This window comes from Coregonus lavaretus (assembly GCF_964263955.1).
Source record: "Coregonus lavaretus genome assembly, chromosome: 24".
Taxonomy (NCBI): Eukaryota; Metazoa; Chordata; class Actinopteri; order Salmoniformes; family Salmonidae; genus Coregonus; species Coregonus lavaretus.
In genome coordinates this window covers 8725188-8752100 of record NC_140011.1, presented here as the reverse complement: position 1 = coordinate 8752100, position 26913 = coordinate 8725188, and the positions used below count along the sequence as shown (strand labels likewise).

General features: G+C 42.7%; 3 protein-coding genes across 4 annotated transcripts; 1 reads left to right on the top strand and 2 right to left on the bottom strand.

Annotated features, from left to right (window-relative positions):
- Window positions 1-408: 408 nt before the first annotated feature.
- LOC311099281 (ribosome biogenesis protein NSA2 homolog) lies at window positions 409-7357 on the bottom strand. The gene is made up of 6 exons (XM_084139991.1): window positions 7222-7357; window positions 4959-5146; window positions 4521-4671; window positions 3091-3270; window positions 2576-2768; window positions 409-868 (listed from the first exon to the last, which is right to left on the bottom strand). Exons 1-6 carry the CDS (start codon window positions 7222-7224, stop codon window positions 801-803), a joined length of 783 nt encoding a protein of 260 aa, XP_083996117.1. The 5' UTR covers window positions 7225-7357; the 3' UTR covers window positions 409-800.
- A 430-nt stretch (window positions 7358-7787) lies between these two features.
- On the top strand, window positions 7788-15896 carry gfm2 (GTP dependent ribosome recycling factor mitochondrial 2). The gene is made up of 20 exons (XM_084140154.1): window positions 7788-7941; window positions 8066-8144; window positions 8239-8284; window positions 8397-8494; window positions 8662-8787; window positions 8931-9019; window positions 9227-9315; window positions 9442-9502; window positions 9625-9810; window positions 9980-10060; window positions 10275-10423; window positions 10757-10897; window positions 11157-11256; window positions 11447-11636; window positions 11777-11853; window positions 12008-12146; window positions 12549-12737; window positions 12879-12994; window positions 13869-14051; window positions 14319-15896. The coding sequence occupies exons 1-20, from the start codon at window positions 7882-7884 to the stop codon at window positions 14445-14447; spliced, it is 2328 nt and encodes a 775-aa protein (XP_083996280.1). The 5' UTR covers window positions 7788-7881; the 3' UTR covers window positions 14448-15896.
- On the bottom strand, window positions 15893-25867 carry LOC311099469 (beta-hexosaminidase subunit beta-like). 2 transcript variants are annotated; one of them, XM_084140156.1, is made up of 14 exons: window positions 25531-25867; window positions 25067-25215; window positions 24292-24357; window positions 23761-23807; window positions 23325-23435; window positions 23060-23161; window positions 21026-21158; window positions 20608-20788; window positions 20153-20239; window positions 19913-19985; window positions 17973-18153; window positions 17311-17401; window positions 17097-17201; window positions 15893-16243 (listed from the first exon to the last, which is right to left on the bottom strand). In XM_084140156.1, the coding sequence occupies exons 1-14, from the start codon at window positions 25782-25784 to the stop codon at window positions 16180-16182; spliced, it is 1644 nt and encodes a 547-aa protein (XP_083996282.1). In that variant the 5' UTR covers window positions 25785-25867; the 3' UTR covers window positions 15893-16179. The 2 variants fall into 2 exon arrangements, with proteins under 2 accessions (XP_083996282.1, XP_083996281.1); XM_084140155.1 differs by lacking the exon at window positions 17973-18153 and adding an exon at window positions 19245-19419 and having other exon boundaries at window positions 25531-25833.
- Between the last annotated feature and the right edge of the window lie 1046 nt (window positions 25868-26913).

Here is a 26913-nt window from a genome sequence, read left to right as displayed (position 1 = left end):
TTACTGGCCCAACGCTCTTAACCGCTAGGCTACCTGCTGCCCTGTATATTAGTGTAACACAGCCCTACATACAATACAACACAGGTGTATCAATAGAAGACTCCTAACATGTACTCCAGCAGATGAGCATCAGTATCACTGCAGCTACCATATCCGTCCCAAACTGGGGCTCCACTGTGTTGGCCTGCCGTCGGAGTTGTGGTGGGGACCTGTATAGGATGGCTATCATTTATCATGTTACATTCTCCCTTTCTCACGTTAATAACACCATCCTTTTTCGAGTTTACTGCTCTTCCAAGTAATCTGTGATCAGTTTGGACCACCCCCCAAAAAACTGGAAACTTCTCAGAGCACAGTCAAATATGAATGTTGTTGTGATGCAACAAAGAAAAACAATCAGAAAAACAATTGATATGACAAATTTATGACAAAAAAACAACCCCTTATATTTAGTCACACATTCCTTTGAGCATGTTTTAGTATTTAGTTACGAGACACCTTGTTGCAAAAATACTGCAGCCAATCTTTTCTGTGTTTTTATGATTTTCTACACGGCTGAACACATGGTTTATCCCAAGAGGTTTCAGTGTTCCTGTTCTGGTCCGTTATTCCATGCCAGCCATAGCTCTGGCTGTATGTTACAGGCACAGTCTGTATTGATGGGGTCGTTTCTCGGACACAGATTAAGCCTAGTCCCGGACTATAAAGCAAGTTCAATGGAAAATCTCCATTGAAAATGCTTTTTAGTCCAGGATTAGGCTTAATCTGTGTCCGGGGAACCGTCCCATAGAGTTCTTGATTTACACCAGCAGTACAGCATTAATACAGCCATCGTTCTCTGGGTTATTCGTCACCTGGGCGTATTTACCTGCAGAGAAGATAAATAAATGAGATATTTTAATCACTACACTACAGAAGGTGAATAAGGTCGTGTCTACACTTGACACTTACATGTGACTTCTGCTATCAGAATACGAATATTGCATTGAAAAGACAGGTCTAGATGCACAGAAGTTGCTTTGTGTTCTGATTGTGTTCAGATCTAGCTGACCACTTCAGAAGGTAATCAGGTAAGCATTGTGTGTGGATTTCTCCTCAGTCTGGACGCAATCAGGCTTCTGAAAATGCATACAGTGGGCGATGTCATCAGCACTCCTCCCACAAGTCTCCAGAAAACGTGTGTTTTGGGACCGAGAGGCAACTTTTCATTATAACGTTGGAGGAAATACGTTCCTAGCGTGTGAGGAACGTGTTTGCTGGCCTCAAATTCTAGCCAGCTAGCTAATTTTTACAAAAACTAAAAACACTGGACTTGGTAGACATTTAAATGCAGGTGTTTAAATGTATTCCACCATTTGTAGAATGCATACTGACATTTGAATATAGCGCGGGAATAGGGAATCCGGACACACTGTGGACATGGTAGGCACATTTAAATATAGGTGTAGATGCATGACTCTTTCAGAATTCCATGAACAGAACTCTATGATCAGAATACTAAAGCTGCATGAACTGCCAAGTCTAGACACGGCCTAACACTGACAGACTAGTCTAGTATGCAGTTGTCGGAGTGAGGCCGTGTCTAGACTTGGCAGTTCATGCAGCTTTAGTATTCTGATCATAGAGTTCTGTTCATGGAATTCTGAAAGAGTCATGCATCTACACCTACATTTAAATGTGGCTACCATGTCCACAGTGTGTCCGGATTCCCTATTCCCGCGCTATATTCAAATGCCAGTATGCATTCTACAAAACGGAGGAATAGGCTAAATATGATAACACAACAACAACTGACGGCAGTGGCTAACTACTGTAGCTAACTAGCCAGCTAACCTCTGTAGCTAGCAAGCAACGCTAAATGGATTGCAAACGGGTTAGCATAACTCTAGACAAACAAAAAATATTTTTATGAGGCCAGCAAACACGTTCCTCACATGCTAGGAATGTACTTCCTACAAAGTTATAATGAAAAGGTGCCTCTCGGTCCAGACTAAGGAGAAATACGCACACAATGCATCCCAGACAACCTTCTGAAGTGGTTAGCCAGATCTAAACACAATCGGACCACAAAGCGACTTTTGTGTGTCTAGACCCATCTTTTCAATGCGATCTTCGTATTCTGATAGCAGAATTCGCATGCAAGTGTCAAGTGTAGACACGGCCTGAGATAAATCTAACATGACACCATGACTCACCATTCTTCACTTACATTATAAGTGGCTTTACATGCCTTAATACCCTTTAATAAATCTCTCGCTATAGCAATTACAACAAATCAACACAGTAACAAAATCCCCACAATTCTGGCAGCTATGCAGCCACAGGTCCCCCTCGCAAAATGGGTTTCTAAACTCAAGGGTATTTTCCTGGTTAAAAAATGATATTAATAATATATATATGGCCGGTTTCCCAGACACAGATTAAACCTAGTAGTGTACTAAGAAACATGTTTAATGGAGAATCTCCATGGAAAGTGCTTTTTAGTCTAGGACTAGGCTTAATCTGTGTCCGGGAAACTGTCCCATACTGATCCAGTTTAATATCAAAATACGTGAGAGGATAGGAGATATCTCACCCCAGATGACCTTTCCCCCCTGCGTGACCAGGCCCAGCTCGCTGACGTTGACCTCTACCACAGTTCCCTTGGTGATGACCCCCAGAGTGGTGTAAAGGGGTGATGAAGGGTTCTTCTTCACCCCCAGAATAGGCAGACAGAACGTGGCCTTCAGCTCCGGGTGGGTCACATGGGCCTTCTTGAACCGTAGACCCTGGAGAGAAGGAAGGGCAGAGGATGGTGGGACATTTATTTACCTCAAACCCGCTGGAGGAAGTTTGTGAATGACCTATGCTTCCCCAAAGAGCAAAAAGGTTTAAGTCAGTAAGTCAATTTAGGTTGTTTTAACTAATTTAGTTGATTGCACTGGTTGTAACTAAGTCTCTCTAGATAGTAGTCTGCTAAATGACAAAAATGTAGTCAAAGTTACTCTGATGTTCACACAGTGATAACGAGGGTGTTTACATAGAGTTTCAATCTAACACTGCTATCTAACACCTCTGTATGCTAGTGAGTAGTGTTGCTATCCTCCTTACCATGGGTCTGATGAAGCGTTCGTATTTGGGAGGCTTGCGGGTGAAGTTGTCGCCTACGAAGCACACTTTAGTGACCATCCTCTTCCAGGCCTTCTTCTGCCTCTTGCCTGTACGGATTACTTTGAGCACCTCTGTCTCCCCTTGGGCTCGAACCTTGGGCAGGGGCACCTCCCATTTACCCTACAGGGAGAAACACAAGACCAGTTCAGAGACCATTTCAGGACACCGGTTTTCAACTAAACTGGCTTGGGCTTTGCACACTTAGGACCGATTTCATTGAAAGTGCATGTTAATCCAGGACTAGGTTTAATGAGTGTGCAGGAAAACAGTCCATACAGTATTACATTGACATTTGAAACAATCTGACAATAGCAGACCTGCCAATCTTGAATAATTTTTACGAGTACCATTTCAGTGCGGCGGCGGCAACCCCGGACCTCAAGACGGCAGGCGTGCAACACCCACACTGCTCAAATCATAGGCAAATGCACCTTTGTTGGCAGAAAACTGCCTCAGTAGGAATGGTAGGCTATAGACTGTTATAGGTTCTTGGTAATTGGCTTCTCTTCAGTAGCTAACTAGAAATATGTTGAAATGTACAATCAGGGCTCTTCCTAGGATTTTCTGACAAGGTTGAGTAGGTGGGAGGTCCGGATGGGGTCAGTCAACTCCCCTCTCAGGAAGTTGGAGCATTTGGCTTTATTTTAATTTTATATTTACCTGTAACTGCCATTTCCTAAAACCTAGAGATCAAGAACGGATTAATTAACATAGGCCTACTAATCATTAACAGTCTAAAAAAACTTTGTGAAAGACGGTATTAGCAGAACAGCTCTCTCTGCCAGGTCTGTTTCCATCCACGTACTGAACTACCGCAAACACCGCACGTTTCCTTGCACGTCAATGCACCTACTACCGTTGCGGAGATCAAAGCATGTTCGGGCAAGAAAGTGTTCTCGCTTAGTTGACTAAATGCTGTAGCTAACTACCTTAGTCGTAATGACGCCTTAGCTAAGGAGTTAACTACGAAATAATAGTGGTTAAGTGCTTGACTAATAAAATTTTGGAAAATGTATTTCTCCATTTTCCCCTACCCTTTCCCTTACACATCAGTGGTATCAACGGACGAAGTGCAGCGCTGCCATCCAGCTCGAGGGAGGAAAACAGTACTACGACAGCGGGGGACGGGCCGGAGCAGAGAACTAGAGATTTTGTCTCCTAGCCCAAGTTCTCTTGATTGGCTCAGTTTTTCGTACCAAAGTACTTTGACCTGAAATAGTTTGCATGGTACGCAAAATGCATGCAGATTGGGTTCATCTAGGTGTTGTTCCCTTTTATATGAGATCATATGTCCAGACACTATAACCTGTCTTCAGTGGGACATGGTGGCAAAAACACAAACAAGTAAAAGAAAGGCATTGAATACTCACAGCCTTCTCCTTCCTCTTCTGTTTGATCATGTTGGAGAGGATCTTGGCGCGGGACTGTCCCTCTCTGTCCAGCAGGTAGGCTGGTACCGCTCCCTCAGGAGTCTTGTCATCGTTCTTCTGCTTGGTCTTCCTCTGCTCGTGCATCTTGAGGCTGTGGTGAGACAGGTGGTGTTGGCACCAATAGGTCAACAAACGTTTTGGATTGGTGGCAATGGCATATGCCATTTCAATATACATTTGGACGATAGCAGTTACTAGAGGATGTCTTAATTACAATGTCAGAACCAAGGAATTCATTTAAAAATAGGACATTAAACCTCTTATATCTATCATGTCCCTGAACCTAAATCCTAAGAGTCAATACTATTCTCTCTATAAAGGAGACCATTGGTTGATCTACTGTAGTGTACTACTCGTCTATGGTTATACTGTACTTACGTCTTTTTCATCTGGATCTTCTCAGAGTGCCTCTGTTTGTGGTAGAGTTTGGCCTTCAGACCAATCATCTTCCTGGCTTTGTGTGAGCGCTCGTGGGCCTCACGGCTCTCCTTCTTCCTCTTCCTCTCCTGGTGGTCCAGGCGCTGGCCATGGCGCTTGCGATGTAACTCAATGTGCTCGTTCTGGGGCTGTGGTAGGAGGCACATTTTAATTGTTTCTTTAAGGCTTTCTGAATGTATTAAGTCAACAAACATCAGAAATGACAAAGCAGGGTTTTAGAAATGTTTGCTAATTGATTAAAAATAAACTGAAATATTTACATAAGTAAATCAGACACTTTACTCAGTACTTTGTTGAAGCACCTTTGGCTGCGATTACAGCCTCGGGTCTTCTTGGGTATGACGCTATAAGCTTGGCACACCTGTATTTGGGGAGTTTCTCCCATTCTTCTCTGCAGATCCTCTCAAGCTCTGTCAGGTTGCCTGGGAGCGTCACTGCACAGCTATTTTCAGGTCTCTCCAGAGATGTTCGATCGGGTTCAAGTCCGGGCTCTGGCTGGGCCACTCAAGGACATTAAGAGACTTGTCCTGAAGCCACTCCTGCGGGGTCATTGTCCTGTCTCTCTGTACTTTGCTCTGTTCATCTTTCCCTCGATCCTGACAAGTCCCTGCTGCTGAAAAACATCCACCATCCTTCACCGTAGAGATGGTGCCAGGTTTCCTCCAGAGGTAGTGCTTGGCATTCAGGCCAAAGAGTTCAATCTTGGTTTCATCAAACCAGATAATCTTGTTTCTCATGGTCTGAGTGTCTTTAGGTGCCTTTTGGCAATCTCCAAGCGGGCGGTCATGTGCCTTTTACTGAGGAGTGGCTTCCGTCTGGCCACTCTACCATAAAGGCCTGATTGGTGGAGTGCTGCAGAGATGGTTATCCTTCTGGAAGGTTCTCCCATCTCCACTGAGGAACTCTAGAGCTCTGTCAGAGTGACCATCAGGTTCTTGGTCAGGCCCTCTCCCCCGATTGCTCAGTTTGGCCCAGGCGGCCAGTTCTAGGAAGAGTCTTGGTAGTTCCAAACTTCTTCCATTTATGAATGATGGAGGCCACTGTGTTCTTGGGGACCTTCAATGCTGCAGACATTTTTTGGTACCCTTCCCCAGATCTGTGCCTCAACACAATCCTGTCTCGGAGCTCTACGGACAATTCCTTCGACCCCATGGCTTGGTTTTTGCTCTGACATGCACTGTCAACAGTGGGACCTTATATAGAAAGGTGTGTCTTTCCAAATCATCTCCAATCAACAGAATTTACCAAAGGTGGACTCCAATCAAGTTGTAGAAACATCTCAAGGATGATCAATGGAAACAGGATACACCTGAGTTCAATTTCGAGTCTCATAGCAAAGGGTCTAATACTTATGTAAATAAGGTATTTCTGTTTTTTATTTTTTATAAATTAGCAAACATTTCTAAAAACCTGTTTTCGCTTAGTCATTATGGAGTATTGTGTGTAGATTGAGGGGGAGAAACAATGTAATCAATTTTAGAATAAGGCTGTAACGTTACAAAATGTGGAAAAAGTCAAGGGGTCTGAATACTTTCCGAAGGTACTGTAGCTGACATTAGCTAGCTACGTAGGCTAAGGCAATATCAAAACAATTCAGACCAGCGGGCGCAACTTATTCATAATATTTTCGATCAAATAAATGAACTGTAACGTTAATTCATTGTACTTGAAACAATGCCGTGGTTTTCTATTCAGAGCAATTTGATCAACATAACACATTCTAGACACTGCATGTGGTCGAATATATAAAACAGAAACACACACCTTATGGAACAGCGGGGACTGTTAAGCAACACAAACATAGGCACAGACACATGCATACAAACACACGATAACATACGCACTATACACACACGTACTCATGGATTTGGTGTTATAGACATGTGGTAGTATAGTAGGGGCCTGAAATCGGTTGTAAATGTAGTGTAATGTTTTAAAAAATGTATAAGTGCCTTAATTTTGCTGGACCCCAGGAAGAGCTGCTAATGGGGATCCATAATAAATACAAATTCAACCAAGAATTGTCTTTTGATATGTCTCCCAGCACAATGTCAAAAGACAATTCTTGGTTGAATAGCAGCTAGTCGTCGGATGTCTGCCACATGTTGTTAGCTAGTAGCGAGCCAGCTAGGCAACTTCGTATGCTAGAAGGTTTTCTTATCATTTTGTGTTATAAAGAACGTGAAACATGTGGATATCTTACCATTTTGTGTATTAAATGTTACGTATTCAAGTACAATACTTATTTCATCGAATTTGTTGATTTCTTTCGTCCTTTTTGCTAGCGGCTTGGGTCATTGATGTTGTTTTCCGAAGCCAATATTTTAGAGGAAGTACGTGATGGTAGAGTGTCCCCTTTAACACATTCTGTAATGAAACCAGATACGATGGTTCCTGAGCAGTCCCGTTGCATATTTATTTGTAATTCGTAGTAAGTTGATCAAATCATTATCAAAATAATTCAGCACAGTTTTCCTATTCATTAAACTAGTCAGAACTATTCAACTATAAATACACATTTATTTTAAAATGTAAAGCCGGAACTGAAATTCAGATGGGACTGCTGCTTGGGGTGTATTTTGAAGATGCACTTCATAAGGAAAGCGTGAATCGATGTGGAAACATGGTTTTGATAATTTGAGATAATTAATTAATTATACTGGTTTTGATTATTGTTCTTGAGAAGCCCGGCATTTAGAGAATGTGTTTAACGTTACCTTATTTGACAGCCAGTTCAATGCCAACAGGGTTTATTGTTGATGAATGACATTCACACAGAGCAGTCGACATTGCCTTGTCCATGTCAAGACTGTCTGCAATATTTCTCACTGGAATACGTTTGTAATCCCAAAGTAGGTTGAAGATGCGACTTCGGGCTGTCCTGGGAACAGGCATTGGGACGTTCAGTGTCCTGCTTGGGGGGGTAAGACTTACATTTCAGGGACAAACATGGTTAAAAGACTGTGTACTGTCGGCTATTTGCATTTGTCACTAGTCACTACTGTTTTCTATGGATAATGTGCATTGCTCTGTGTTGGGTTGTATAGGGTAAAGGTCTACTGAAGAATAGACCACAGACGTGCAGGTGGAGATTACAAGGAAGAAGACAGTACAGCTTTTTGCCAGGTATATGACATATCCCATTCCCATATTCAACTGAACTTTGATCTCTCAGTGCTTTTGTAATACAAATTACTATGTCTTATTTTATATCCTATAGATGATGTCAAATCCCCACGAGCTGTGGTCAATCCAGATATATCCAAGTAAGTGGTAAAACCTGCTCCAGCCTATGTTTATTACTACTCCATAGCCTACTTCATGGTCATTGACAGCCCCTTAATATCAGATGTAATAATCACTATTGTTTGTCCCCAGAATCCGGAACATTGGCATCATGGCACACATCGACGCCGGGAAGACCACCACCACAGAGAGAATGCTGTATTACTCTGGATACACCAGGGCCTTGGGAGGTGTGTAGGAGGGGTCCCACTACCCATGATAGACATGGGTAGAGGGATGCGCAGGTTGGGGTCAGTAATTCAATTTAAATTCTGCGTCCTCTGCTAGCTTTTTCCTGCATTGTTTAACAGAGTCCCAAGCTAGCAACTCAATTTCTCTCTCTTTTCTTGTTTCCCAGATGTTGATGACGGGGACACCGTGACAGACTTCATGGTTCAGGAGAGGGAGCGGGGAATCACCATACAGTCTGCTGCAGTCACCTTCGACTGGAAAAAGCACAGGATCAACCTCATAGATACCCCAGGTACAGAGCCAGTCTCGTTCAATGAATCGTACAAAAACACAAACACTAATTCTATAGACAGACACCCCTGGCACAAAAACAAACCCATAGACCCTCCATAGTACAACACTGTGTGTGTGTGGGTGTGTGTGGGGGTGTTTCAGGTCACGTTGACTTTACTCTGGAAGTGGAGCGAGCCCTGCGTGTGTTGGACGGGGCGGTGGCTGTGTTTGATGCCTCTGCTGGTGTTGAGGTGAGTCAAGCCCTGATATGATGCCATGTTCTCACCCTGTACTGAAATAGGCCTATGCATCTCTGTGTACCTGACTTTATTGTCCGTAGTAAAATACAGTAATTGAACCGACCTAGAATCGAGGTGCTGATTGTATTGTAAATGTGTGTGTGTTTTAGTGACTCGTAATGGCTGTGTGTTCTGTGTTATGTCTTGCGATATCACCAGGCTCAGACTCTGACAGTGTGGCGGCAGGCTGAGAAACATCATGTACCCTGTATATGTTTCCTGAACAAGATGGACAAGCCTGGGGCCAGGTAAAACAACCAGCATCACATAGTGACTCCCTTCTGTTGTAACCAGAAGTATATCTTGATGCTTGTTGTTAGGATTTGAGATTACAGTGTTAATTTTGATAAAATGTTATTGTTTTTTCTATATAGTTTACACTTTTCCATTGAGAGCATAAAGAAGAAACTGAAAGCCAATCCTGTGCTCCTCCAGGTAGACAACATTCTCAATAGGCCTTCTATGTATTTTACATTGTTCAACTTCCCTGCTGTGACGATGCCTCCATATAAAATGACATACATTACAGTATATATGAGAAACAACCTGTTACACAGATTCCAATTGGCAGCGGGAAGAGCTTCACAGGATTGGTCGACTTGATTACCAACCAGCAAATGACGTGGCGGGTGAAATCCAGAGCAGAGGATGGCCGTGTCTTTGAGACCAAATCCCTCAGCCAATCAGATGACCCGGAACTTATTCAGGACGCCTTGGAGGCCAGAGCAGCTCTGATAGAACAGGTACAGGAAATGACATCATCATCCCAACTGTCATCTAGTGGATAGTGTTGATGTAGGGTGCTTCTTTTTATGCTATTGTTGATAGATTAGATCGCTTTACAAACATAAGTATAGTAAAAATGTGTTAATGCTATGTGTCTTAGTTGGCATTTGCATTTTTCCTTCACAGGTTGCTGATCTGGATGATGAGTTTGCAGAGCTGTTACTTGGAGATTACGGTGAAAATTTTGATGCGGTTCCTCCTGCCAAAGTAAGCAATATTTATCTCAGATAAAATATATTTATACCACACAATAAGGGCCAACATCTTACCAGAAGCCACTCTATGGAAAGAGTAAGCCCGGCAGGAGGAAGTGGTATTTGATCCAGGCTTGTGTTCACAATTTGATCTTTATGTTTTAGCAGTAGGACTGGGTTCTGTATGTGGTATTGTGTGTGCATGTGGTGTATTGTGTATTCTCCAGCTCCAGGAGGCAGTGCGGAGGGTGACTCTGGCACGTAAAGGAGTCCCGGTGCTCTGTGGGAGCTCTCTGAGGAACAAAGGTGTTCAGCCTCTCCTGGACGCCATCACAGCCTACCTCCCTGCCCCCAACGAGAGGCACCACGACCTAGTGTGAGTACATCCCAAACCCTTAATCCCCAACCTCTACACCTAACCATAACTCCATCACAGCCTACCTCCCCGCCCCCAACGGGAAGCACCATGACCTGGTGTGAGTAACATTTAACCTTTACCTTGTAGAGTCAGCAATATGTGCTCTCCATAATAGCCCACTCAGCTCAAACCCCAATAGGACTTTTCTATAACATTATTTTGTGGGATACCTAAGCAAAATTTCAGTCAATCTGATCCATATCATTGGGCTAAAGCCTCTACCACATATATCAGTCAGGGATTTATTCTTGAATCAGACCCAGTTTGTTTTGGTCTATTTCCTTCACACAGGTGTTGGTACCAGGATGACCTGTGTGCCCTGGCCTTTAAGGTGCTGCATGACAAGCAGCGAGGTCCTCTGGTGTTTGTGAGGATCTACTCTGGGACCATGAAGCCCCAGTCTGCTGTCCTCAACATAAACAGGAACACCACGTACGTAGGTCCATCAGCATCCCACTACTACCCAATACCTGCTTACTGCTACCGCAGCATGCTGAATGGTAATCAATTCATGGTAATCAGTTAATTAACTCTGTATCTCTTAAGGTTTTGTTGCATTGGGCATAACTCGGTAGGAGCCCTCTAAAATGGTGCATCATACAAATTCTCAGGCTGTGCCAATAAACTCAAGTACTGTTAGTTTTCTCATTACTGTGCTTGTCATTTTGAATTCCACTGGTCTCCACTGTAGAGAGAGGATGAGTCGGCTGCTGCTGCCGTTTGCTGACCAGCATGTGGAGATACCTTCCCTGACTGCAGGAAACATTGCACTCTGTGTGGGCCTCAAGCAGGTAGGACTTTATGAGAGAATACCTGTTTTGGAATTGAAAACACATCCATTCTCAGTAAAGAACAATATGTTTTTGAAACTGAATTGTTTTGAATCTGTTGGGTGACTTTGACAATTAAACCAAGCACTTTCACTTCCAAACAATCTTTCATTATTGTAACATGTTTACAAAAATGTCCTCTCTCTCTCAGACAGTGACAGGGGACACTATTGTGTCCTCCAAGGCCTCGGCAGCGGCCGCGGTCCGGCGGGCCCAGAAGGAGAAGGAGGGGGAGGGGAAGAGGGGTGGAGAGCAGGCCAGTCTGGTGCTGGCTGGAGTGGAGGTCCCCGAGCCTGTCTTCTTCTGCTCCATAGAACCCCCCACTATGGCTAAACAGGCAGGTCAGTGTCTCTGCAGCCATTACTAAGCATGGGATCCCTGCTCAAATCCCCTCATACCATGCACTGCTCTACAGGCTTGCTTGAGCCACCTGGCCTAAAACTCTTGTAACACTGTTATAACAACCTCTGTTTTCTATTAGATCTGGAGAACGCCCTGACCTGCCTCCAGAGAGAAGACCCTAGCCTGAAGGTCAGGGTAGATTCAGACTCTGGACAGGTAATAACGTCTGTACAGGAGGAACATGTATGATTGGTTGGTTGAAAGGGTTGATTGATTGATTGAATGAATGTTTGCTAGCTAGCATATAATATTAGACTAATAAAATATGCCATGTCTGTTGTAATGGTCTTTGTACCATCTCCTCCGTCAGACCATTCTGTGTGGGATGGGAGAGCTGCACATTGAGATCCTCCATGATCGGATCAGGAGAGAGTACGGCATCGAGACCCACCTGGGACCTCTACAGGTGGCTTACAGGGAGACCATCCTCCAATCAGTGGCTACCACAGGTATAGTATGCCAATCAGTACGGAGGAGGAAACCATATTTTCCAATCAGTGTAGATCTTACTGATTCTTCTTATTCTGATTCCTGATTGTTAACATAAAAAACAACAACATTTTAGTCATTTAGCAGACGCTCTTATCCGGAGCGACTTACAGTTAGTGAGTGCATACATTTTTTTCATACTGGTCCCCCGTGGGAAATGAACCCACAACCCTGGCGTTGCAAGCGCCATGCTCTACCAACTGAGCTACACGGGACTACACAACATACACTTATTATGACTTTCTTAGCTACAGTTTACATATCTCCCTGGCATATTACATCATTTATGCAGCAGCATACAATACATTTTTGGACTCACCTTGTTTGTGTTTGATTGTGCTTCCTGCTTGTTTGTGTTTTAGACACGCTGGACCGTACGGTTGGGGAGAGGAGACACGTAGTGACGGTGGGCGTGGCGGTCTGCCCCATCATGGACTCCTCCTCCTCACTCACTTCCTGTGACATCACCTACGACGAGGAAGTGGAGGAGCAGCTGTCCTCTGACGTCAGGGAGGCCGTGGAGAACGGAGTAAACAGCTCTTATCTCCAAGGTAATGACATCACACCGACCAGATTATGTAAGAAGGAACTCGACCAAATTATGGAAGAAGACCCCCATTTCCGATGAGCCTTGCACTGTTGTAGCCCCTATTCTGAGACTCAATAAGTACATTATGTGCTCACTCTCCCAGGTCCGCTGCTTGGTTACCCGGTCCAGGGCGTGTCCACTATGATCCAGAGTGTGAGCATGGAGCCGGGGACGTCTCTAGCTATGTTGTCTGCCTGCGTGTCCCGCTGTATGCTCAAGGTACATCAACACCTGCACAGGAACTCCTATGATAGTGTTGTGTACACAATGTGAGATGATCTCTGCCTATGTACTGTAGTCTTGTGATGGCTCTGAGTGTCGATAGAAGCAGAAAGGCATTAGCAATACAGTAGTGGGTTTGTTTACGCTGCTGCTACTCGCTGTTTATTGTCTATGCATAGTCACTTTACCCCTACCTACATGTACAGTACCAGTCAAAAGTTTGGACACACCTACTCATTCCAGGGTTTTTCTTTATTTTTACTATTTTCTACATTCTAGAATAGTAGTGAAGACCTCAAAACTACCACAGCATTCTGCAGCGATACGCCATCCCATCTGGTTTGGGCTTAGTTGTCAAAGCTGTCATCAAGGCAAAGGATGGCTATGTGAAGAATCTCAAATATAAAATATATTTTGATTTGTTTAACACTTTTTTGGTTACTAAATTATTCCATATGTGTTATTTCATCGTTTTGATGTCTTCACTATTATTCTACAATGTAGAAATGAATGAGTAGGTGTGTCCAAACTTTTGACTGGTACTGTATTACCTCGACTAACCTGTACCGCCACACTCCATACCGGTACCCTGTAACCTGTACTGTATATAACCTCGTTATTGTTGTTTTACTGTTACTCTTTTATTTTTTTACTTTTCTTTATTTAGTAAATATTTTCTTAACTCTTATTTGTCTTAAAACTGCATTGTTGGTTAAGGGCTTGTAAGTAAGTGTTTCACGGTAAGGTTGTATTCCTGTTGTATTCGGCGCATGTGACAAATACAATTTGATTTGATAGTAATACTACGCTCGTAACAGTGACCCTATTACTAATACTACAGTAGTAACAGTGTTGTCTCTGTCCCCTGTAGGCTCTGAGGCAGGCGGGGGGGCAGGTGCTGGAGCCTGTGATGTCACTGGAAGTGACGGTGGGGGAGGAGCACCTGAGCTCTGTGCTGGGTGACCTGGCTCAGAGACGAGGGGCCATCCGGGACATCCAGAGTCGCCATGACAACAAGGTGCTGCTGGCCACTGCACCCCTGGCTGAGATGATGGTAGGTTGGTTCAATGTCGCTGTGGAAACCTCATGTAGTGACAGGGCAGACAACACCATGTTATACTCACACCAATACACTATACAGTGTGCAATTTTCTGTTTGTTTCGCTGTTTCTGTTTTGCTCATCTCTCATTGTCATCATTTTCAGCATATTCTAAATGCATACTAGCTGAACAATATTCGGTATCAGAGACAAAAAGGGACACTGCAGTATCTCGCCTTTACCAGGTTGTAATGGATCTAATCTTCCCTCCTCTGTTTCAGGGCTACTCCACCGCCCTGCGAACTCTGACCTCTGGCAACGCCACCTTCTCCCTCCAGTTGGACATCTATGAGGCCATGAACCCCCAACACCAGAATGCCCTGCTCAACAAGATGGCTGGCCTCGCCTGATGACATCAAGCAGGAATTTTGGGAAATGTAAGCCAGCATGAATGTCCATGTACAGTGCCTTCAGAAAGTATTCATACCCCTTGACTTATTCCACATTTTGTTGTGTTACAGCCTGAATGCAAAATGAATTAAATCAATGTTTTTCTCACCCATCTACATACAATACCCCATAATGACAAAGTGAAAACATGTTTTTATTTTTATTTTAGCTAATTTATTGAAAATTAAATACAGAAATATCTAATTTACATAAGTATGCACACTCCTGAGTCGAAACTTTGTAGAAGCACCTTTGGCAGCGATTACAGCTGTGAGTCTTTCTGGGTAAGTCTCTAAGAGCTTTCCACACCTGGATTGTGCAACATTTGCCCATTATTCTTTTCAAAATTCTTCAAGCTCTGTCATATTGATTGTTGATCATTGCTAGACAACCATTTTCAGGTCTTGCCATAGATTTTCAAGTAGATTTAAGTCAAAACTGTAATTTGGCCAGGTACATTCACTGTCTTCTTGGTAAGCAACTCCAGTGTAGATTTGGACAGAGTTTGGGAAACCATGCTTTAGTGCCTTGTTGCAAATGTTTCCTTCTTTTCACTCTGTCAATTAGGTTAGTATTGTGGATTAACTACAATGTTGTTGATCCATCCTGTTTTCTCCCATCATAGCCATTCAACTCTGTTTTAAAGTCACCATTGGCCTTATGGTGAAATTCCTGAGCGGTTTCCTTCTCCGGCAACCGAGTTAGGAAGGATGCCTGCATCTTTGTAGTGACTGGGTGTATTGGTACACCATCCAAAGTGTAATTAATAACTTCACCATACTCAAAGGGATATTTAATGTCTGCTTTTAAGAAAAATGTCCCATCTACTTTGCAAGGCATTGGAAAACCTCCCTGGTCTTTGTGGTTAAATCTGTTTGAAATTCACTGCTCGACTATGTTAAACACTTATTACACAGTGAGTCCAAACAACTTATGTGACTTAAGCAAATCTTTGCTCCTGAACTTTAGGCTTGCCATAACAAATGGGGTTGAACACTTAATGAAAACCTGAAAAGACTTGATTCATTATTTATTAATTTCAAAAAACATAATTCTACTTTGACATTATGGGGTATTGTTTGTAGGCCAGTGACATCTCAATTTAACCCATTTTAAATGCAGGCTGTAATACAACAATGTGGAAAAAGTCTATGGGTGTGAATACTTTCTGAAGGCACTGTAAATACTCCGTGAGGGTGTTTGCTGTGCAAACATGAAAATCAGGTCAAGAACATGCATGTGGGCATGCAGTACTTCTGTTGGAATTATATTGTAGAAGTGTCGGTATCGGTCAGTAAAATGTATATCAGTTGTATAAAAGATGATCTTGTGATGAAATGTGTCCCAATGTGTAATTTCCATGAGTCGATAAACTGTATCGCACTTCGGGTGTCCATACACACAATTCACCTTGCAAAAGTTTATTATTTAATTCATACAAACATTCATATAAAAAGAGAGTGTTCCTACACACAATCAATTTGTGACATTGCATGGAATGAGGATTGTTCTGAAAAACATAATTAAAAAAGGCAGAATTTGGCTCATCAGTGCATCAATTAAGTCATGAAGACAATCTCAAGTTTGGTTTCTGTGTTAAACCCTAAGCCAGGATATGATTGTGCGATTTTCCCATTGCTGTTGGTGGTAACGCTGCTTCTCATGTTGTAGCCCCACACCGTGGCTGTCAGCTCATACCCCTTTGTACTCTTGTGCACAGTAACCTGTAAACAGAGGCTCAGCTGGTATACCACGCCTAGTAGAGCGAGAGAAGACAGGCAGAGATAGAAGGGGGAGAGAAAAGACAGGAAGAAAGACAGAGGGTGTTACCACATTGTATACTTATTTTTTTTTGCATCACTTCCTATAATTGGGGGGCGGCACCACAGAATTAAATAGAACAGTAATATACAGTATGCTTCTCTATGGGGGCGAGGGGCGGCACCACAGAATTCAATAGAACAGTAATATACAGTATGCTTCTCTATGGGGGCGAGGGGCGGCACCACAGAATTCAATAGAACAGTAATATACAGTATGCTTCTCTATGGGGGCGAGGGGCGGCACCACAGAATTAAATAGAACAGTAATATACAGTATGTTTCTCTATGGGGGCGAGGGGCAGCACCACAGAATTCAATAGAACAGTAATATACAGTATGCTTCTCTATGGGGGCGAGGGGCGGCACCACAGAATTAAATAGAACAGTAATATACAGTGTTTCTCTATGGGGGCGAGGGGCGGCACCACATAATTAAATAGAACAGTAATATACAGTATGCTTCTCTATGGGGGCGAGGGGCGGCACCACATAATTAAATAGAACAGTAATATACAGTATGCTTCTCTATGGGGGCGAGGGGCGGCACCACAGAATTCAATAGAACAGTAATATACAGTATGTTTCTCTATGGGGGCGAGGGGCAGCACCACAGAATTCAATAGAACAGTAATATACAGTATGCTTCTCTATGGGGGCGAGGGGCGGCACCACAGAATTCAATAGAACAGTAATATACAGTATGTTTCTCTATGGGGGCGAGGGGCGGCACCACAGAATTCAATAGAACAGTAATATACAGTATGTTTCTCTATGGGGGCGACTTACTGGACCATGCGACAGCGGTGCTGGGCCAGACGACTGTAGGCATCGTTCATGTCTTTCACATCCTTGTCACTCCATAACCGCTCCCCCACAGCACTGGCACGGGGCCTGGGGATAGGAGAGAAACACCTTCACATTACAGACAGTGCAGTTTAAGATGGATGGAGAGGAAAGGTATCTTCTAATAGATTTTAAATTGGTTTGGTCTGCAGACTACCAGAGTCTGGGGGTCAGGTTGGTAGCGTCCACGTATTCCCCCCACAGACAGGCCTCTCCCCCGATCACCAGCTTCTTCTGGGCATCTGTGCCTGGGTTCACAAGGTCAAAAGGTAATTCAGGGGTCAGGAGGCAATCACATATGGGAAAATGTCTATGCTAATTTCTGCATTTAATCTTTAAATTATGGGAATGGAGTTATTCTGTGGTATATTCATTCTGCTACTTCAGTCAACAGGGTTGCACAGAAATAAAAACCGCATGACCATTGGATCATAAGACAAGAAGCGGATGGCGTTTTCCTGTTCAGGCTCAGAGCAGGTGGGTTGGACCTTAGACCTGTGTCATACGAGTCAGCTATCAATTTAGAACAGCATGGTCAGGGCAAAGTCTTCCTTTATCACAAATAATAAAAGAAAGTCAATATATTGGTCCTCGCTGCCCTAATGTAAATATACAGTGAGGTATCGCGATAAGCGTTGCGGCCAGTCAATATAAAATATCAAACTAAAAACATGAAATTCAACAACCACCAAATAAGTTGGACATTTTGAGGATGCGCGAGTTGCAACCACACAGCAAAGACAAGAGCCGAGGAGTAGTATTTTTTCAGAAATAAAGCATCTGTCTAAAGTGTCCAGAGACACACACACACACACACACCATTGAAGTCCTGTGGGTCGGCCTTGTAAGCAGCCTGCCAGTCTTGGCCGTAGGAGATGCGGTTCAGGTACCAGGGTGTGGAGAGCAGGGTCTGGTAGCCTGATGCTGTGACCTTTGCCATCTCAGCCTGGTACTGCTGCTGGTTGCCTTTCCACACGTGGATTAGCGTGTCTGCTTTCAGCTACATACAGTAGACACACATCACATACTGTAGATACACATGCAATGTGATTGGGGAGTATCCTTAGTATTTAGGTGTAGTATTAGTACTACTTAGTACTTAGTGCAGAGTAGTATTTTTTTAGGGGGGAAATGAAGAGAGCCCTCCATGAGTATTTAGGTGTAGTATTAGTACTACTTAGTACTTAGTGCAGAGTAGTATTTTTTTAGGGGGGAAATGAAGAGAGCCCTCCATGGATAAGCGTGCCTCTGGGTACATTCAAGACGCAAAACAACGTTGTAGAGAAGTGACAAATTGCAGCTGTCTTCTTGCAAGATGCTTCTGGTGGGGTGGTTCTCTCTTCATGGTGGGGCATCACAAAATAAATGGAGTAAAGCTCTAAAGTTGGCTGCATTTGTAAGGTTTCATGTCAACTTCTTGCTTACAATGTTCAACATGTTACAGTGTTGCTGATCTTGAATGTACCCCGACATAAGAAAAGCGCTGTGAAGCCATGAATCATGCATGCCAAGTGAACATGCAGGAGTTGTCAGGGCTAGTATCTGGAAAGTAGGCCTAACGCGCTGCAGCAAGCAACGATAATCAAATCAAGAAGTTCAATGTTACAGTACTAACCACAAACGAGACAGACATAGGCCTCAATCTAAATGAACACCAAGCAAAGGCAATGTACAGCCCTGACTGGTTTAACCAACAATAACAATCTCCATCTCTACCAGAAAAGGACTAGCATGAACCAAAGCTACATACAAAAAAGTAGTTGGTCAGGGTTACCGTGCTGGTCTAAAAGAACAACCACCATGTCTCTGTACACGACGACTTTGGTCCAGAGAGCAGATTACTCAATATGATACAGCGGTGCAATATTCAAGTGCAAACCTGTTGAATGAAGTCATTCAATTTTGAAAGGACAATTTTAGCATTTTCAACCTCGGCATGTTAAGCCAAAACAGAGCTATTCCAGCTCTCCTAGAACCTATCTGATGAAGATTATATGTTTTTTTTAGGATCCCCCATTAGCTGACGCCATAACGTTGGCTAATATCACTGGGGTCCAACAAAAAGGGAGGTGTCTGATGAAGATAACTGACCGTTGAAGCTGAGCGGCTCGACCCTGTAGTACTTCTGCCAGTCCTGTCCGTAGCTAATGTAATCTAAGTACCAGGGGGCGGAGAGGATGGTGGTGAAGCCCGCCTCCGTCACCTTCTGAAGCTCCTCCTCCACCTTGTTCCCCATCCACACATGCACTACCGTGTCTGATTTCAGCTGCAAGTATTACACTGATTTGTTAGACTCAGAAAACATGTTTATTATTTGGGGATGTGGTGGTCAGACGTGGGTTTGAAATATGTTTTTTTTAATTTTTTATTCTAATACTTTGAGCGCTTTGCTTGAGTCAGCTTGGAGTGCCAGATGGGTGGGATTTGCAGTTCTGGGACTTTTCTATTGGTTTATTAAGCCAGGCAAGCTCAAACAAGCACAGATAAATCAATATTTTCAGTATTTGAAACCCAGTTCTGGTGGTGGTTAGGAGATAGAGTAAGAAAGGAAAAGCTAATACTAACAGGGAAAAAACTATAGAAGCCAAGCCTTGAAGCCACATGCACTACTATGTAAATACCAGGTAAGAAGTGAATAAGGTAACTAATGATATTTTGATTATAGAAATATCAGAATCTGACTTCAGAAAATGAGTCTTTGATTTCTAAATATCAGTGGCTGCTTTTCTCTCTGCCTGTGCTAATAACTGCTATTTTACCTTAACTCCATTGTCAAACACCTCCTGCCAGATCATGTAGCCCTTGTTGGTAGTGGTGACGATATCCAAGAGCCTATCACGTGACAGAAAATAACCACATGATAATATGAATAATTCATCTTCGGAAAATGGAGTGGGATTTAAAAAAAATATATGGGTAAGTTACTGTGTTTTTTTAGGTTGGCCTAATGACTTATCATTTGTTTCACTTTAAGGCCATGTCTGAATGAAGCCACTCACCTCTGGATGTAAAAGGACTCCAGCTTGCTGTAGTCAGTCCCAAAGCCTTGCTGCTTCATGAACTTCTGGATGTCAGGGTTGGACTTCCTGTGGATGACAGAGGCAGAAAGTGTTTTTATTGATGTGCTTGATGTTCGGAGATACAGCCTACAGTACCGTTTTCATTGATTTCATTTAATTTCCATTGACTGTCAAACAAGCCAGTGTCACAAGGCTGTTAAATTGTGGTCATGTAACTCTGTAGTGGATAAGGAGTCTGTGGGTCAGTTGGTGCTGAATATTTAGACTTTGAGTAAGTCACTTTGGAAATAAATATCTGCTCGGGTCTAATAGCAACGACTTATATGTGGTTGTTTCTCTCTACTAAAAATGTAGTTATATGCACTGATTGCCAGTCACCCTGGATAAGAGTGTCTGCTAAATTACAAATGTAAATGTCCCTATAAGCCTCTCACCAGCAACTGAAGTCAACCTCATCTCCTCCTAGATGGATGTAGGCATCAGGGAACACTGTGCTGACCTCCTTGAAGAACATGGTCATGAAGTCATAGGTGGTGTTGAGGATAGGGTTGACTGGTCCGAACGAGCCAGAGGGGCTGGCTCCAGAGTAACAGGGGGTTAGCAGGTCCTTCTGGCCTGGAACGGGGGCAGGAGAGAGGAGGGGTGCATGAGAGATGAAGGGTGCATGAGAGAGGTGTAGATAAAACCAATGCAATATCAGGTAGCTGCATATTTCACTTATATTCTTACAAAAATATTTCAAAAAGTGCATGTCTAAAAGGACAAAAGACTACCCTGACCCCCTAGAAATGAACCCCTTGATACAGCCAGAAAATTCTCATCTGAATGACCCCTAAGTGACCCCACACTCACCTTTGCCCCATGATTGAGTGTGTCCAGGGGTGTCAAACTCAGAGACGACACGAATGCCCCTGAGCCGAGCAAACTCGATGATCATCTTCACGTCAACGGCCGTGTACACATGCGTGTACGGGTGGTATGCTCCCTGCAGAAAAACATCAAACAAAAGTTGTCATACACAAAGGGAATCATTATATACATATGGATATGCATTGAGTAGTTTAAACCTTTACACTAGCCCTTACACGTTTACAACTTTGAAATGACTGATTTGGTGTAAACAATATGGTTATACAGTGGGGGAAAAAAGTATTTAGTCAGCCACCAATTGTGCAAGTTCTCACACTTAAAAAGATGAGAGAGGCCTGTAATTTTCATCATAGGTAAAAAAATTTTTTTTCAAGAAAATCACATTGTAGGATTTTTAATGGATTTATTTGCAAATTATGGTGGGAAATAAGTATTTGGTCAATAACTAAAGTTTCTCAATACTTTGTTATATACCCTTTGTTGGCAATGACACAGGTCAAACGTATTCTGTAAGTCTTCACAAGGTTTTCACACACTGTTGCTGGTATTTTGGCCCATTCCTCCATGCAGATCTCCTCTAGAGCAGTGATGTTTGGGGGCTGTCGCTGGGCAACACAGACTTTCAACTCCCTCCAAATATTTTCTATGGGGTTGAGATCTGGAGACTGGCTAGGCCACTCCAGGACGTTGAAATGCTTCTTACGAAGCCACTCCTTCGTTGCCCAGGCGGTGTGTTTGGGATCATTGTCATGCTGAAAGACCCAGCCACATTTAATCTTCAATGCCCTTGCTGATGGAAGGAGGTTTTCACTCAAAATCTCACGATACATGGCCCCATTCATTATTTCCTTTACACGGATCAGTCGTCCTAGTCCCTTTGCAGAAAAACAGCCCCAAAGCATGATGTTTCCACCCCCATGCTTCACAGTAGGTATGGTGTTCTGTGGATGCAACTCAGCATTCTTTGTCCTCCAAACACGACGAGTTGAGTTTTTACCAAAAAGTTCTATTTTGGTTTCATCTGACCATATGACATTCTCCCAATCCTCTTCTGGATCATCCAAATGCACTCTAGCAAACTTCAGACGGGCCTGGACATGTACTGGCTTAAGCAGGGGGACACGTCTGGCACTGCAGGATTTGAGTCCCTGGCGGCGTAGTGTGTTACTGATGGTAGGCTTTGTTACTTTGGTCCCAGCTCTCTGCAGGTCATTCTCTAGGTCCCCCCGTGTGGTTCTGGGATTTTTGCTCACCGTTCTTGTGATCATTTTGACCCCACGGGGTGAGATCTTGCGTGGAGCCCCAGATCGAGGGAGATTATCAGTGGTCTTGTATGTCTTCCATTTCCTAATAATTGCTCCCACAGTTGATTTCTTCAAACCAAGCTGCTTACCTATTGCAGATTCAGTCTTCCCAGCCTGGTGCAGGTCTACAATTTTCTTTCTGGTGTCATTTGACAGCTCTTTGGTCTTGGCCATAGTGGAGTTTGGAGTGTGACTGTTTGAGGTTGTGGACAGGTGTCTTTTATACTGATAACAAGTTCAAACAGGTGCCATTAATACAGGTAACGAGTGGAGGACAGAGGAGCCTCTTAAAGAAGAAGTCACAGGTCTGTGAGAGCCAGAAATCTTGCTTGTTTGTAGGTGACCAAATACTTATTTTCCACCATAATTTGCAAATAAATTCACAAAAAATCCTACAATGTGACTTTCTGGATTTTTTTCTCTCAATTTGTCTGTCATAGTTGACGTGTACCTATGATGAAAATTACAGGACTCTCTCATCTTTTTAAGTGGGAGAACTTGCACAATTGGTGGCTGACTAAATACTTTTTTCCCCCACTGTAGATCCACCAAGACCACAAGGCTTTGTGAAGCTCCCACCATATCCTTTTCAGCATATCATTTTTGCCATTTCACCTTCGCCCATCTAGTCTTTTCAGGTGTGTGAAAGCTGTAGGTTTAGAAGCTGAAATGGGACCAGGCTATCGATAACAACGCCTGCCTACCCACTCACCTGCTGGCTCAGCTGGGGGAAAGTCTGGCTCATGTAGGGGAAGGAGTGGTCATCTACTATGTGCCAGTGGAACACATTGAATTTGTTCCACGCCATGGCTTCCTGTGTGTGGGTAAGGGGAGAACATGAGGTTATGATGACATTATGTTATGTAATGTTATGCCATTAAGATACAATTATTTGATCATATGGCCAAAGCAAACATTTAACCATAACAACAACAAAGTGAACTGAAATCAGAATCGCATGTATCGTCCTCTCTCACCAGGTTGGCTAAGATGACTTTGATGGGCAGGAAGTGACGAGAGGTGTCCAATAAGAGGCCTCGATGTGCAAACCGTGGAAAGTCCTGGATCTCTGTCCTATTGATGCTTTTCTGTGAAAATAAAACAAAGAAATTGAAAATTATATAGAAGTCAATTATATAGAAGTATCATTGAAATATTGCTACAATTTAATCCATGTACATATGATGAATACTGAGTCACTGAGGCAAAAACCACAATGTGGAATTGAAAATAACTTGCTAAGTTGCTGGGAACTGAATTGCCAAATGTGTTGATGGATTAGAATGACTTAAAATAGAGCTACAGTAAACAGCTAAGGTAGGTTACTTCCTCAATCACATGACTTGGGTTCAGACATGGGTGAGGCCTCCTTTTTTAACAAACTCTATTCTCACGACACTCATGTCAACTTACTGCTCCATATTCATCATCATACACCAACTGGCTAAAAGTCTCCAGACCTGTTAATAAAAATTGAGACACATAGATAATGATTAATCAACAGAGTCACACAACAACCACAACAGGATTGTAAACACATACTTTACAACACACTGTAAACCTCCTGGATATGTATATAAAGTCTCAAATCAAAGTTTACTGTCATCTGCACAGGATACAGTGTAGTGTTGTAAACAGTACAATGAAATGCTTATTTGCAAGCTTTCCTCTCAGTACAAAGGTACTATAAAAAGTATACTGTAAGTCTCAAAGATCAAGTATGGTTATGAATTACAATATTGCCTGTAGCTTTCAAGGTCAAGACACAAGATGCTATGCAACGCATCCACAGAAGTTGCACAAGGGTTATGAAAACAAGTGAAATGTTATAACAACATGTAAATAAAGGAAGGCCTCACAGGCGTGACCAAAGTTATTTCACGAATATAAACATAGCAAAAAATGGTGTGTATGTGTGTGTAGACTAAAAGCCATGACGCCTACCTCTCAGAGCACCCCACACCTTAGGTGCTTTCAGTACAGCAACAGGAGAGTCCACCGAGAGTTCGTCTGTGGACAAGCAGCAGAAAGAAGACAGTCCTTTGTTGTCGTTTTAAACATCCGATAATGCCTACTGATTTAAAATGCATGCATTTGTCACTTACCCATCTAGGTAAGTGGATGTTTCTTCTTTGATGACTAAGTAAATGCATGTTAGTTTTTCTTTATTAGTTTGGGGCCTTGAAACACAGCTAAGACCAAACGTGCATGTGTACTACTGGTGTGCATTAATGAAACAGTAGCTAATTGTCTTTACAACAAAGATCAGGTGGTCTTATGCCTATTGACTGTAGAATAAACCTATTATCTTCCAAGACATTCCAGGTCATCTTTCGCTCTCTGTCTACTACTGACATAAGCTATACTGGCAGACGTAAGACTTACTGGGGGATAATACCTTCCTAAACACTGATGTGGGATGACGAGACCCAGGCCTCAATCCCACTGGGAAGGCCCCTCAACTATACTTGTGAAGACTCTGCTATTTGTATTTACCCTGCTAGAGTCCCAACCTTGCAAACCTAGGTCTGAATTCAGAGAAGAAGCGCTGATCTAGGAGGTCTCCCTGTACATATAATCTTATTCATTATGATCTAAAAGGGAAATCTGATCCTATATTAGCATACTCCGAGATGCTTTGTGAATACGGGACCTGGCTTTGAGCACCAACAAGGAAGACAAACAACAAGGAAGAGAAACATCAGGCCAGGGCACTCACATGACTCGTCAGATGTCACACTGGGGTAGCTGTCACACTCCGAGTCAGCTGATGTGATCCACACCTGTAACTCAGACACATCAGAGGCAAACGCCTTCTTTTTGTTTTGCCCTTGCATTCTGGAAATGGGGAATATGTATTCGTCATACCTGCAGAACAAGGAAGGAGGAACAAACCGGGTCTTGTGACTGTATGTGAAAAAACAGCGCGGATTTCTAGGGAATTTCTATGCATAAAACACATTCAACAGTTATAGCTATATTCATCACATAGCCTACTTCTGAAAAACGTTTTGACTTATAAATTGTAGGCCTACTATTCAAATAAAACATGACTAAAACGTGAATGATTTAAAATCTAACAGAGCCAACGCTAAACAAACATTTAAATTACAGAATGCTGATGTAGCCCTGTCTTTGAAAATATGTAGGCAGCTATTCATTCACAATCACATGACATATTACCTTCGATATGCATTTTGAAGAAGCCTGCAGCTCGCACCAGAAGACGATTCTTTAGCGTCAACTATCTGGAAACTAGCACCGCTGAGTTTGAACGCTACCGTGGACATTTTGACTTTCTGAGGCAACGGCCAGAGAGATCCATACTGAGAATCACCCAGAGTAGGCTCCTCGCCCTCTTTATAACCATAATCTTGCGTTGCCCGGCAAACAACAACAGCCAGAAATAATGTTGCAAACTTCAGCGTCTCGATCATGATGTGCTACTGTGTCGCTAACTACCAGTCGGCTGACAACTGGCGAGACAGTGGGGGTGTTTTGGTAAAAAAAAACTGGAGAGGGCGGGGCTTGAATCAATGCGGAAATCTAGCAAATTACAACATCTCATATCTCTTTTTTTTTATTGAGCCTAAACCATAGAACAATATATCATGTGATATATTCTTGAATGCATTTGTAATTGTTTGTTGAATTCATATATGCATAAAACAATTTATTCTGGTTATTTCAGAGTAAAAAATGTCCTCAGTCAGATACCGAGGCTATTTACTGTAAATACTTAATAGCTATGAATGTCGAGAATATCTGCTGAAACACACCACACCATGATTAGCTATGTTTATTTACATCATTGCTCTCATTTTCACCAGATGGACCAAATACTTATTGCCACAGAAATAAATTAGGGAACAAAAAAAAAAAGCTAATGGACAAAATACATAAGAAGCAGGTTGAAAGGTAATCTAGACAGTTCTTATGGTCACACATTACCGACTGCCTAACCAAACGAATGCTCGATTTTTAGCCGTAAAGCTCTTTGAACTTTGTAGAATCAACCCCCAAGCATGGATTTTGTCCAGCAGGTGGCGCTGTTGTCATAGAAATAAATGATTCACAAAAACATTGGCGATGATGAAGTTTCAAAGTTGTTTCCGTCTCATTAAGTTTTTCATTCAGCATCGATATCTCCACATTTCACAATTTTTAACTTGATTAGTGATTTGGGAGAATTTGATCAGACAATGTCTTTCTACAGTTAAGCTTTTTAAATATTGCCAATGTTGCATGCCAAATAATGCACAGTACATACACATCTAAATCATATCGTTCTGTGGTGTCTTTACAATTTCACAAATATGAACTCATTTATGCTATAAAGGCCCAGGCATACAAAATGTATATTCCACTTAAAGTAGCTGTCCAGTGTTTCCAGATTTCTATGAAATATGATCTATAACTAATTACAATATGAGTGAAATGGTTTTCCTTCCCGAATTTCTTTTATTAATAATTCATTAAGTATGTTAAAAAGCAGCTTTTCTGTGTTTGAATGGTGTGGGCACACCCCAACAACAGAATGGGTGGGTGTATACTGGTCCATAAAAA